Source organism: Erythranthe guttata, chromosome 14, assembly GCF_056151865.1.
Source record: "Erythranthe guttata isolate IM_541 chromosome 14, IM_541, whole genome shotgun sequence".
In the NCBI taxonomy this organism is placed as follows: Eukaryota; Viridiplantae; Streptophyta; class Magnoliopsida; order Lamiales; family Phrymaceae; genus Erythranthe; species Erythranthe guttata.
In genome coordinates, this window is record NC_142546.1 from 1,309,703 (window position 1) to 1,324,644 (window position 14,942).

At 29.4% G+C, this 14,942-nt stretch overlaps 2 protein-coding genes across 2 annotated transcripts; both read left to right on the forward strand.

Annotated features, from left to right (window-relative positions):
• Nucleotides 1-4,962: 4,962 nt before the first annotated feature.
• On the forward strand, nt 4,963-8,115 carry LOC105963050 (putative E3 ubiquitin-protein ligase XBAT35). Its single transcript, XM_012987413.2, has 9 exons — nt 4,963-5,250; nt 5,648-5,762; nt 6,053-6,133; nt 6,210-6,298; nt 6,392-6,483; nt 6,602-6,683; nt 6,753-6,855; nt 7,044-7,129; nt 7,255-8,115. The coding sequence occupies exons 1-9, from the start codon at nt 5,149-5,151 to the stop codon at nt 7,816-7,818; spliced, it is 1,314 nt and encodes a 437-aa protein (XP_012842867.2). The 5' UTR covers nt 4,963-5,148; the 3' UTR covers nt 7,819-8,115.
• Nucleotides 8,116-11,760: 3,645 nt separating this feature from the next.
• On the forward strand, nt 11,761-13,008 carry LOC105963261 (protein LIGHT-DEPENDENT SHORT HYPOCOTYLS 4). Its single transcript, XM_088813928.1, has one exon. The coding sequence runs from the start codon at nt 12,090-12,092 to the stop codon at nt 12,738-12,740; it is 651 nt and encodes a 216-aa protein (XP_088670054.1). The 5' UTR covers nt 11,761-12,089; the 3' UTR covers nt 12,741-13,008.
• Nucleotides 13,009-14,942: the final 1,934 nt, after the last annotated feature.

The following is a 14,942-nucleotide window of genomic DNA, read 5'->3' on the forward strand; positions in this document are numbered from 1 at the left end:
CTAATCATAATCATAATACTAATACATGTCTCTAATTGTAGTACTAATCAATAATCATAATCTTAATTATAATTCTAATACTAATATTAATCATAATCATAATCCTAATCCTAATATTAATTATAATACTATATTAATCCGAATCCTAATCATAGTATTAATACCAATACTAATTCAAAGAATATTAATTATAATCGTAATTCTAATGCTAATACTAATCACAATCCTAATTTTGATTTTGCATCAATGTTTTTGCAATGATCTATTATTTTGTATAATAAACAATTATATTCAATGTCGCAACTTTTATATCAAATTCCTTATGTGTGGTACCTGATACATCAAGAAACACATATTAAATATATTAGAAATTAATATTTAATTATATTATCAAACTGACATTAAAATTATTTGAAATAATGTAAGGGTATAAGCAAACATTAAGACGTGAAAAGAACGATAATCGTTGTTAATAGGATAAATTATGAAAATCCTCATGAACTTAGGCTAAATTACGGAAAGCACCCCTATTTATCGGTAATTACCAAAATCCCCCAGATGTTTGTTTATGTCTTACACGACCCCCTTATGGTGTGATTTTTTACGGAATCTTTTTTTATTCCATGTAATATGTGGATTCTACCCTTGCAGACGTGACATTTCTTTTATCTTACTTTTTTAATACAAAAAATACCTTTAGGGGAGGTAATAGTAATACTAAAAAGTTGTGAAGATTTTAAGAAGAAAAAATATTTCGTGTAAAGTGCCCATTACGGTAATTTTTGTCTTTGAAAAGTACCATAAACAAATATCGTGTGCAAGGTAGAATCTGCATTTTCGGTGAATATTCCACGTAATAAAAAAAAAATCCGTGAAAAATCACACCGCAAGGGGGTCGATGTAAGATGGAAGCAACCATCAGGGAAATTTTTACGATACACATTCTCTGGTCATGTTCATGTATAATGTATAATATCAAATGATTTATTCTGCAATATTTTGTTTATATAAATCCAAGTTTATGAATTAAAATACACAATTTTCGTAACACCGTCAATCATACAATTATAATAGGTGAAGATTTTAAATTGAATTTAAATTAAATTAATTACTATTGAAATTAAATTAAAAAATAAAACTATTTAGAGTTTTCCAATAAAGTTGATATATTTAAAGTATTTTATAAATGGTATGATATAAAAATATAATTAAATAATTAATATCTTTTTAATTTTGGAAAATAGTGACATGTTTTTTGATGATTTATTTTCACCAATCAATTTGCCACATTGGATGAAATTAAGGACATGTCATCATTTGAAATTGACAAATGTCAATCAATTAGGCATGCAATTCAACTTTTATATATTATATAGATTATTAATAAATTATTTGAATTTGCATCAAATAAAATCAATCACCGGATTTGTTGTCAATCATGTCTATTTTTTATTTTATGAAATCAATTTACATTTATTTTAATTATGTCCAATTATGGTGAAATATATATGTATACATGTTTTAGTATATATGCATTTATATATACATTAACTAATATAAACAATATATGATTTCCTTAAAATCGTTTTGTTTACTTATTTGGTGTGTGAAAATTAAGTACAAATACCCCCAATCCCAACCCTAACTCATTCATCTCTCTCTTCATCTACATATTTTGTTATAATCATGCTAAACTAAGGTCCTCATCTAAAACTGTTTTTTTTATTCCTTTTGTTTTGTAAATTCATAAATCACAGACAAAAAGTTTGTGCATAAATTACAGACAAAAAGCATAATTAATCTTCTTGTATTCGTTTTGTAGTATTTATCCATGTGTTCGCTTGAATCATTTATTTGTCGTTGAATATTTATGATGTTATTCATTTATTATGTATGTGTACATATAACAATCTAACTTATGTTTTTTTTTTGTTGCAGATCCATGAATATCATCATTTGTGTTATACGCGGCGACATTAGCAAGAGAGAAATCCTGCGACGTTGTATAGCACGCATAAATATAATCCGTGTATATTTCAAGGATAAATTTAGAAAAAAATAGTTATGCATTTCTATCTTTTGATTACACGTGAGATAATTGTAAGCTTGGTTTCGATGAAAAATAAATTGAGATTAATGAACTTGATTGAACATGTAATAGTTATGCATTTCTATCTTTTAATTATTTTAAACATTTTGTGATATCTAAACAAATTTTGAATATTTATATTTTTTTTGTTTAATTATATTTGATTATTTATCGTCTTAAATTTATACATTACAATAAAAACTACAATATTGTTTTAACATTTTTTAATATTCACATTATATATATATATATATATATATATATATATATATATATATATATATATATATATATATATATATATATATATATATATATATATATATATATATGATCTGCTATATTAAATGGTCAATATAAATGTTACATATAGATGATACCCACATATTTTTTCTAGACCAAATAAAATATTTAAAGATGCCCACATATTTTCTCGATAGCAATTATATATTGATAGCTGTATTTCCAGATTTTTGTTTCATAATTTGCTATTTACTTTCTATTATATGTGTCAATCTTTTTTTTCTTTTCCTTCAGCAATTTTCTTTTACTATTTAATTTATGTTGAAGTATATAAATCGTAAACTTATTTTTATTGTTTATCATATATTGAGAATAATAATTCGAGACAAAAAGAAATTAATAGTGGATATTAATTGATATGATTCTATATAAAGTTTAAATGGAAACTATATTTTTGACAAGTAGTAGTGCCTACATTTGACACATGTTTTATGTATCTTCTTTTAATTTGTTTCAAATAATAATAATTTTATTCAACTAACAATAAACAAATAATCACTAATTTCATTATGCGGCAAAATTACTAAATTTAAACGTTTAATTTATAATTATGTGAACATTACTTACGTATGAGTATTAGTATTAACATCAGTATCAATATTAGTATCGGTATCAATATCAGTATCAATATCAGTAGTAGTATCAGTATTAGTATCGGTATTAGTATTAGTATTAGTATTAGTATTAGTATTATTATTAGTATTAGTATTAGTATTAGTATTAGTATTAGTATTAGTATTAGTATTAGTATTAGTATTAGTATTAGTATTAGTATTAGTATTAGTATTAGTATTAGTATTAGTATTAGTATTAGTATTAGTATTAGTATTAGTATTAGTATTAGTATTAGTATTAGTATTAGTATTAGTATTAGTATTAGTATTAGTATTAGTATTAGTATTAGTATTAGTATTAGTATTAGTATTAGTATTAGTAATAGTAATAGTAATAGTATTAGTAATAGTATTAGTAATAGTATTAGTATTAGTATTAGTATTAGTATTAGTATTAGTATTAGTATTAGTATTAGTATTAGTATTAGTATTAGTATTAGTATTAGTATTAGTATTAGTATTAGTATTAGTATTAGTATTAGTATTAGTATTAGTATTAGTATGATATTAATATTAATATCAATATCAGTATTAGTATCAATGTATCAATATCAGTATCACTATCAGTATTAGTATCATTATGAATAACAACATCAGTATGAGTATGAGTATGAGTATCAGTATCAATATCTGTATCAATATTTGTATCTACATTTGTATGAGTATTGATATGAATATTAATATTGGTATTAGTATTGGTATTAGTATTAATAATAGTATTAATATCAATATCAATACCAGTATCAATATGTGTATTAATATTAGTATCTATATTAATATCCGTAGCAGTATCAATATCAATATTATTATTATTATTATTATTATTATTATTATTATTATTATTATTATTATTATTATTATTATTATTATTATTATTATTATTATTATTATTATTATTATTATTATTATTATTATTATTATTATTATTATTATTATTATTATTATTATTAATATTATTATTATTATTATTATTATTATTATTATTATTATTATTATTATTATTATTATTATTATTATTATTATTATTATTATTATTATTATTATTATTATTATTATTATTATTATTATTATTATTATTATTATTATTATTATTATTCGAAGTCATATTAGTCTTGGCGTATTAGCATTAATATTAGCATTATCATTAGCATTAGCATTAGTCTTAGTATTAGTATTAGTATTGATATTGGTATTGGTAGTATTAATATTAGTATTAATATTAGTATTAGTATTAATGTTTGTATTAGTATTAGTATTAGTATTAGTATTAGTATTAGTATTAGTATTAGTATTAGTATTAGTATTAGTATTAGTATTAGTATTAGTATTAGTATTAGTATTAGTATTAGTATTAGTATTAGTATTAGTATTAGTATTAGTATTAGTATTAGTATTAGTATTGATATTAATATTAGTATTAGTATTAGTATTAGTATTAGGGCGCGTCCGGTTACCTATATTGGATTAGATTGGATTACATGAGATTGAATTAACTTCCTACTGACTAATTAATTATTTAGTTAGTAGCATGTTCGGTTTCTTAGATTAGATTTTCTATTAATTTGTTAAAATCGGTTATTATATATAAAATCGGTTGATATTAATATTATTATTAGACTATTAATATTAATCATCGTATTAATATTATTGAACACATGAAGATTTTTCTCAAATTCGAACTTGGAATGATATGGACGTTTTTAGTGTGTGATTATATGAAAAAGTTAAGGAAAAAAAAGAAGGGTGGGGAAGGAGAAGATGAGATTTTAGAGAGAGAAAAAATTTCAATTGTGTGTATGATTTGATAAAATTGATGTGTAATTTAGCGTATCAGAAAAAAATAAACATCGAATTTATGAACTTTTTCCTATTTTAAATATACAAAATTATGGAAAAATAATAATTTTAGGACGGACGAAATGGAAAATAAAAATAAAAAAATAAAAATAAAAAAATAAATTAAAAGAAATCAGATATTAATTAACAGTTTCCCTATCGTATCCCTTCTTCACTAAGAAACACCTTATTTTCTCTGTCCTTTCTGGAGGAACCGATTTTTTGTTTTTTATTCCTTCAAATTGAAATTTGGGTATTTAGGTTTTTGGTCCTGTTTGATTAAGGGGAAAAAATCAACCTAGAAGAATGGGGCAGCAGCAATCTAGAGATGAATTGTTGTATCGGCAGGTCAATTATGGAAATGTCGATGGCATCAAAGCCCTCCATAGTCAAGGAGCTAGCCTCGAGGTATCTATCCCTTTCAAATTTCTTCCGGTATTTATCAGTGTTTTATGCATATTCCGATGGCGGATTTACACGTATTAGTGCGTGTTAGTGTGTGTTTGTTCGTTCCTGCAATTTAGTTTTGGCTTTATCTTCTAAGGACTTGCTGAATTTTAGTCAATGCCCATGTAATTTTGATTGGATTATACGACAATTAAACAAATAAAGTATCTGATCTGATGTTGTAGTTAAGAGTTGGGTGTGGGTTTAGTTATGCCTTTGAATCGCTTCCGAATGAAGGTTGTTTCAACCCGATCAACTTGCAATGTGATATCGAATGTTCTTAAAGCTGCCTTTGTAAAACTATTTTTAATGCTCGGGGAATTATTTTATACGTTCTGAAATGGTTTTTGCTCGACAGTGGATCGACAGTGAAGGCAAGACTGCATTGATCTTAGCTTGCATGAATCCAGAGCTTCATCATGTAGCGAAAACTTTGATCGAATTGGGTGCCAACGTCAATGCTTATCGTCCAGGTTAGTGCATTTTCGATGTACCTGTCGTTATCTGGTTTGTCATATTTCATGATTCAGTTCGTCTTAATCTTTACTAGATTTCTAATGCATGAAACTGAAAGAAAGTGCCGATTAATTCACATGGTCTAGTAGAAAAAAGAAAAAAAGAAACATGCATTGACTGTTGTTATAGTGAATTGACTCTGATCGTTCACAATAATCGTCTGCTCAATTGCATTTTTCTAGTTACAGTGTTTTGACGATTGTCTTGCGGTATTATTTATCTTCCTAAATTGCATTTTCCTTTGAAGGTAGACATGCAGGGACTCCGTTACATCATGCTGCGAAACGAGGGCTAGAACAGACTGTAAAGTTGCTTCTTTCGCATGGGGGTACGTGTAAATATATATTGCACATGCATTTATCGGTATTATTTTCTGATTTTAAGTCTTTATGGGAAAACTTCAGCAAATGCGTTAGTGATGAACGATGACTGCCAAACTCCGCTCGATGTTGCCAGAGCCAAAGGGTATGGAAATGTGGTCCGAACTATCGAGGTATTACTTTACTAAAAAATCATTTTTGGTTACGTTTTAATGCCGTTTCTGCAGTAATTTAGACAGTTTGACTATTTTCCGGCATGCTGTTAGGCCCATGTGTGCTTATTCTCTGGTTGGCTGCGAGAACTTTATGGACCTGGTTTTCTTGAACTTCTTGCACCTCAATTACTTTCGAGAAAAGTGTAAGTAATACTTATTTTTTATTTTATTTCTTTCTTTCGTATTCTTATTGATATTCTCCTTGCGCTGTTCATTACATATGGCAAGAATCTTGAATGTGTTTCTCTAATACCTGTGTAGATGGGTTGTTATCTTGCCTTGTGGGTCCCGCAATCTTCGAAAACCTCTCAAGTTGGAGCTTGCTATATATTCTGGTTCACAGGTACTTTCTTATCTATATTTTATTTTTATCACGTATTTCAAAGTCTGGGTTTTGACCGTATTTTATCAGGATCCGCAACCACGCATGATCGTGCCACTGTGGAAGGCCAATCTGGACGAACCAAATTTTAACCAGCCTGATCCTGCAGCAATAATATCCGATGTTTCTAAAAGTATGTTCTCAACTTCATTGTATAGATTCGTCCAAACAAGTTCGATGAATTTATTATTTATTATTGATTCAAAATCCTCCCTTGAAATCCCTCAATCCAAGTGAAGTTAGTTATTCGTGTATCGGTATTCTATTTCATGTCTTTGAAAATGCTCGAGAACTGTTGCTAATACGCATCTCTGTTTTCAGGTACACGACTTAAACTCGCACCTGCCAGTGAAAGCGAAAAACTCGAATTACAGAGGTTCTGTAATGCCTGTAAAGGAATTCCTCAGGTACGACATACTTCGTTTTTTGGTGTGTGTGTGTGTGGTAGATAACAAACTATGATTAGTCACTGTTTTATCTTTTTCTCTGCGAATACAAAAATATTTACAACTGAATGCTTGAAAAAAATCAGGCGGTTCATCCATTGTTTCCTTTCAACAATCAAGCCCCTACAGCTCCAAATTCAGAAGACGAAGAGCAACTAACAATGGCTATTAACGCATCCCTCGAATCTGCCGCACACGTAGGACCATCGCAAACAGATACATACATAGTATCCGAAGTAGACGATGCATCCACAAGTACAGCCAACCAAGAAGAGAGCATGCACGGGGCTACTACAGGCAAATGTGATATTCAGACAACTCTCGAGACTCAATCGTCTTCTGTTTCTCTTCCATCTGCTCCTCCTCTGGCAGATGTAGCTGTGGAAGATGGTCCGATTCTCTATCCATCGATTGATGTGGGCCCCGTTGACTTATCTTCAATTAATACAGGTGATGAAAAGAAAAAGGATAATGATGATGCTACGAGTTCCTGCACGATATGTTTGGATGCTCCGCTCGAGGGTGCGTGTGTACCGTGTGGACACCTGGCTGGGTGCATGACTTGTCTGAACGAAATTAAGGCCAAGAAATGGGGTTGCCCTCTTTGCCGCGCCAAAATCGATCAGGTTATACGTATATATTCCGTTTAGCTTCTGGTGATATTATTTTTTCTGCAGAATGTACAATCGAGCTATTGCCAGAGAGTACTTTCTTCTGCCGATCATGTAAGTATTTATTTTCATCGATCCCTTGTATGATATGATGAACTGCGAAGCGTTATATTTGTATTTAAGTAAACAGAATTCGATTTTTAAATTTTATAAAGTGCTTGTGTGCCGTGTAGCCGAAAATATGTATTGTAAATTCTCACTGTTTTAATGTGTAATATGTTATATGGTGCTGTAAAAACGGTTTGCTATAGTAAAAAGAACAAAATTTCTGGTTTATTGCATATGGTGTTTTAAGTTTGTTACAAGTCTTTCTGGTCTTTTACACTATGTCTTCAATTCTTACATTTTTCTTGAATTTACTGTTCCTAATTTAAGTTTAATCACATCCATAAAAATATTAAGGAATAATTGAAAGAAAAAAAAAAAATCAAGTCTTTGAATTGTCCTTGTGGGGTTAATTTGTCAGCTAAGTGCAGAGAGGGGTAAAACAACAGTAATTTGTATTATTTTTTATATATGACTTTATATATGTTGATTGTTTAGGACAGAACATAAATTTATATGTAATGAATAAATATTGGAGTGGTTGAAGTATTAGATTCATTAACTTGGGGTCTGAAGTTAATTTGTTGTGCTTGAATTCTTTTTTTTTTAGTGAGAGCACTAATTCAATGGATTTTTTTTAATAATTCCATTGGATTTTTTTTAATTTTTTTTATTAATTATTATTTTTTGTTTGGTATTTGCGTTTGGAGCCCTATTATTAAATAGTTTGCTTGATGGTCAATTTGATTGGCTTGATCTTACTTTGCACCCTTGAAATGCAGCATTTTAGCATTTTGCACCCTTGAAATAAATTAATACAACTTTGAACCACTATAACAAAATAAATTATTCACATTGCACATAGAATTGAATATTTAAAACTCAATGCGGGCAATTTCATATTTTATTGGTTTTTCTTATTGTATTTCAAGGGTGCAAAATAGTATTAATTTTTTTAGAGTGAATAGTGTCAAACGATTATATTTTAAGGGTGCAAAGTGGGATTAAGTCATTTTTTGTTAATTAGAGCATTAATAATGACTTTTAACATGCATAATTTGCTTTGGTAAAAGTTGATAACTTTTGCTTTGGTATGCATCTAATTCGATATGTTCGTACCAACTTAGTGGATATGTTTCCCAAAGGAATTACATTATATTTGAGTATGAATTGTGGTCCATTTGTTTTGTTTTGAGTTCTTAAAATAATTTAGAAATTAAACAAGATAAACAAAAGTATTACTCTATGACAAACCCTAGGCCAACATACACATTATAAAATTAATTAATAAGTGAAACGTGTTGTCTTTTCACTGGCATAGAATAAATTTCAAAAAAAAAAAAAACCCTTACTAATTAGATTATGTTACAACTTACGACCACAACGTTAATTCCGTTCGTTCCTAAATAATTACAGAAACTCGATAAATGTGGCTTAATGATCAAACTAAAAAAGATGTGCTATCAAGTTAAAAAAAATAGGCACGTTTTTTGGAACTTGAATTCAAAGAGATCATAATAAATAAAAGTGGGTAGTGTGTTTGAATAATACAGTTACATTTGAAATTCATTTTTATTCCCTCCGTTTTAAAATAATTGTCTATTTTCAGGTTTACACAAGTATTGAGAAATGAAAAAAAATGTGCATTGATTTTAGTAAAATCAAATATAAAGGACTAAAATAACCTTTGTTTACAAGAGAGAATTAACACTTAACATTGAATTTATAAGGTTAAAATAGTAAAATATGCACTTAATACAATATTAGAAATGTAAAATAACAAATAATATGGGGCAATTTTTTTTTTTTTTTTTTGAAGTGACAATAATTATTGTGAAATTAAATGTCGTTGTCAATGGAAATTTACATTTCTTCTCTGAATTCATTGAACCACATTCTTTCGTTTGCTTATATACATCAAGTCCTTTTCATGCTTCTAGTTTTAGCCACTACTATTCAAAGTCAAAGCAGGAATTGGATATTGGTTATCAGATATAAATGAACACCTTCTTATAAATTATTCCTCTCGTATTATGAAAAATACATCTCGCCAATATATTTAAAATTATTTGTTTTTTCTCAAAAAAATAATTTTACCAGAAAAAAAAAATCCCTTTAGCTATTTCTTTTACCAAGTTATTTGAATATCATATTTTCTTACAATGATTTCTATCAATTAAGATCCACCAATCGAACAATTTAGTGAGAAATATTTTCTTCTGTTTTTTTGGTGAGAAAATATAATTCTTAAGTAACTCAGTGTGTCATTTTTTATGTTCGGAATTTGTTTGGAGAGTAGAAGGAAATAATAATTTCACCCACATTAAGTCTTAGAAATTCAATTCATGGTGCATTATGAATGATTTGTCGTGTTTCGAGGATGTAAAATATTATTAATTTTATTCAAGGGTGCAAAGTATCACAATGATATATTTAAGGGTGCAAAGTGAAATGAAGTCCTAATTCAACAACGTGATGGAAATATTTTCCCATCTGCTCATCAATGATTTTTTTTCATATATACATATATACATACAAAAAATAATATAATATGTAGGTCACAAGTCACAAGTAACTGTTGTTTTCCCCCTCTGATGTTTTGAAAGTACCTCATCCGATCCATTTAATTTACTTGGAGCACATGATAATCTAGCCATGCATGTGATAATATTATTCATGTACTTTATCAATTAATTAACTAATAATATTATTAATTCATTTCATCCAACTAGATTCTACTTAATTAATTAACCTAGTTCATGAACACATTAATTAGGGTTTATTACATGTAATTTTGTGTGAATTGTGTATGTACGAGCTCAAAGGCAGTGTTTGGAAGCATTTTGTGGCTTATTTTCATTTCATTTTTTTTGGAACTCAAACTAATTCTTTAGTATATAACGAACTTCATTAGAATAAAATGAAAATAGTTCAACGATATATGAAGTTTGTCTATCTCTGATTTGAGTTCGATTAGAAAAAAAGAATATATGTATAAAAATTGAGTTATTCGACTGGATTTATACTCGCACGATCAAGCTCGACTCCATGGCTGAGTAATAAATCAAATTCAAATGCATTGTAACATTTAAATTACCTCTATAAAAATTCAAACAAGAGTTTATAAGCTCTTTAAAAAAATAATTCTAAAGAGAGTTAACACAGTAGCAAGATGTAAAAGCTTATCAGTTATTTATAATAAATTTAGTCAAATGGAGTGTTTAGTTCATTTGCACCCTCATTGTACAAATTTTAATTTTTGAAAAACAAAAATAATTCAAGGAGACCTCTTTATTATACATAGTATAGTTTCTATTAATTATTTCCTCTAATTTTCACTCAAATATATAGTAGAAGACAAGTGAGGATATTTTGGTCATTAATTAGAAAATGTGTTGTCAATCAATTGAAAACTGTCTTTGATATATTGGTGAAGAAACAAAAGAATCCTGTTAATTTTACAGGTCAGATTCTCTGCTACCATATAAATATTATTTTTTTTTCCATCATAATTTACATTAATAAAATATTAAAATTATAAAAAAATATATATATTATTTTTGAAATAAAATTGGTAGTCCCATATATTACCAATAAAGAATGACCCTAGCGTTGCCCTACTCTTCCACATAAACCCTACCCAGGGGGTCCCTCCTAACTCACCACTAACCTTCCCCCCTCTCTCTCTCTCTCTCTCTCTCTCTCTCTCTCTCTCTCTCTCTCTCTACATATAGATACACAAAGACATACATACTAGAGAATGCTGCTACAGTTACTGATCTGCCTTTTCTAGGAAAGAAAAAATCAGCCAATGTGTTCAAATGTTTGCAGAAAACATTATATATAAGTTTTCTAGGATTGATCAAACATATATATAGATTTATTAATAATACAAATTAAACAAAAGCAACAAAGAAAGCTTTCAATTCTCTCTCTCTCTCTCTCTCTCTCTCTCTCTCTCTCTCTCTCTCTCATCTCTACTATATATATATATATCATGGCAAAGATCAGAACCCTATTAGCTGCTTCAGTATGATCAATCATTGATTCACATACTTCACTTTCTTTTATCTTCAACCCTACAAACCCTAGATCATCTCTCTCTCTCTCTCTCTAGCTTTCTCTCTCTAGAACCGACAAAGAACAGATTATATAATCTCAATATATATATATAGATCGGAAAATTGAGCTGAGAGGCAATTGACATGGACCCAATAACTCAAGAAATGTTTTCCTCAAGCGGCAGTCATCACGAGATCAACCCAGCTGGTTTCACACTCACCACCGGCGGCGGCGGCGCCACCACGAGCGGCAGCTCGTCGATGATGGGCTCGCCGTCCGGTTCCTCCTCATCCGCTTCAGCGTCCGGCGTCTCCTCCCCGCCGACGACGCTCAGCCGGTACGAGAACCAGAAGCGGCGCGACTGGAACACGTTCGGGCAGTACCTCCGAAACCACCGGCCGCCGCTGTCGCTGTCCCGCTGCAGCGGCGCCCACGTGCTCGAGTTCCTCCGCTACCTCGATCAGTTCGGCAAAACAAAAGTCCACAACCAGCTCTGCCCATTCTTCGGCCACCCAAACCCACCCGCCCCCTGCCCCTGCCCCCTCCGCCAGGCCTGGGGAAGCCTCGACGCCCTCATCGGCCGCCTCCGCGCCGCCTACGAAGAAAACGGCGGCAAACCCGAAGCCAACCCGTTCGGCGCACGCGCCGTCCGGCTCTACCTCCGCGAAGTCCGCGATTCTCAGTCCAAAGCAAGAGGCATCAGCTACGAGAAGAAGAAACGGAAGAGGCCTCCGCCCCCGCCTCCGCCTCCGCCGTCAGGTGCATTGCCGCCGCCGCAGCAGCGGCTCTTATGACAACCACCACCAACATTACTACTCTGCATGGGATATTTCACGAGTAAGATCACGGCCAATTACTATATATATATTATATATATATGATGAAGGTACCCTAAATTTTCCCTCTTTATTTGCACAAGATTTGTTATTGCCTTTTTTTTAATGTTATTTTTAGTAAAAAAACTATGATTATAACTTTGTCGGAATTTTTTAATAATTCTATATATGGTAGTTCTATTTTAGCAGCTAGTAAATTAATGGAATTGGCCATCTTTTCCAGTTATGGTTAAAAATGTCTCATATCATATATATATATATATATATATATATATATATATATATATAGACACACACACACACACACACACACACACACAAATCTTGAGGTCTTTGTTGTGTTATAAATGGAATTTGCCTGGTTATTTTGGTACTAGTGGCAGAGAAATATGTGACCAAATTTTGTCCGAAAAGCCATCATTTATGACAAGTAAAAGAAAGAAAGATTTGCATATCATATGACATATTTTGTGTCCCATTATTTAATTTTTTATATTTAATTTAAGGTTTTTTTTAGAAATAAAAATTGAGTCTTGGCAAATCAATGAATCCAGATATGAAAGGGAAAAAAGGGATGAATGAATACATAACTTTGCAAGAATCACATGTCAGCATTGTCTAGCACTAAAACTTGTCACTCTTGCTGACTAGTCTTACCTATATATATAAAATTAGGACATAAATTAATGTACATTTATCCTGTGTGTGTGTGTTTTTCTTTTCTATGTGTGTGTGGTTTGTATGTTTAAGTGTGTGTTTCAGAAATGGTGTATGTATATATGAGCTCATTGATAAATATGCAAATCTATCACCTATTTCCCAATTGTGTGATATGAGTTCTTATATATATATATATATATATATATATATATATATATATATATATATATATATATATATATATATATATATATATGTTCCCCAAAGAGAAGATTGCTTTAAACCAGTCAAGAACACTAACATGAACTTTTTCCCACAGTAAAATTTAGTTAGGTATATTCATTAAAGGCTATATTTTTTTTATTTTTTATTTATTTATTTACATTTGGAAAATAAGACAAAAAAACCCCATCTTTCAAGATCCATTGTTTTTTGCTGGTATCCAAGAAACAGTAGATATGGCTAAATTTTGCATGGAGATATGGAGGCAAACAAGGCATTATATATAAATATATAAATTATATTTTTAGGTCATTGGATTAGAAATTAAATGTATATCAGTTTAATTAGTAAGATTTTCATAAATATGGGGACCCTTTAAACTGAAAAAATAAATGATTTAATTTTTGTAGTAATTTTTTTAATGCAGTAATAATATATTTGTTGATATTGTTATTAAAAAAAATCTAAAAAAAAAAAGACAATATACATTAATGGAAGTGGGCTTACTGTATCTATCACCAATATATATATGCATCCTAGTGATAAGAGTGAAAAATTGTTATTTTATTCATGGTGTTTTATATTTTTAATAATAAATATTATTATATTATTATTAATAACATATTTAATGATCCATCGTATCGTTTAGCTTGTCGGTTCTGCTGATTAGGGGTGTTTAATTTCCATGTGTAATTAGCAAACCCTAGGGAACTTTTGTCCCCAAGATTAGTGGAAATTAAACTACATTAACTGTAATTAATTTAAAATTTTAATTAATTACTATATAGTATAATTTAGAGGTGCAATTATGGATAAATGCATTTTGTCTTGACTCGTAATGGGACTTGACCTATGCTATTATCATAGGGTTAGGGCCTAGATAGTATGTTGAATTAATTTTATTTAATTTAATTTTTTTGTTATCCTAAATGGTTGGTTATGATTGGCTTTTAGAAGTTTGACTGTGTGGAATTTTCATAAGCCACGTATCCAATATTACTATTAAATTAGTATAATATCTAGTGTTGAAGAGTCAAAATAAATAAATAATAAAAATAATAATAAGACCAATTACAAGGACGACTAGTGTAAGGTCTAATTACGAAAAAAACTCTTATTATTTATAATTATGAGTATAACCCTGAAACTAACCGCATGCAAAAAACTCGAATATGACTTAGGTGGTGTTTGCAAATGCTTTTTGAAAGTGATTATGCGGTTTTTTTTGCTCATAGGTGGTGTTTGCAAATGTTTTTTGAAAGTGATTATGCGGTTTTT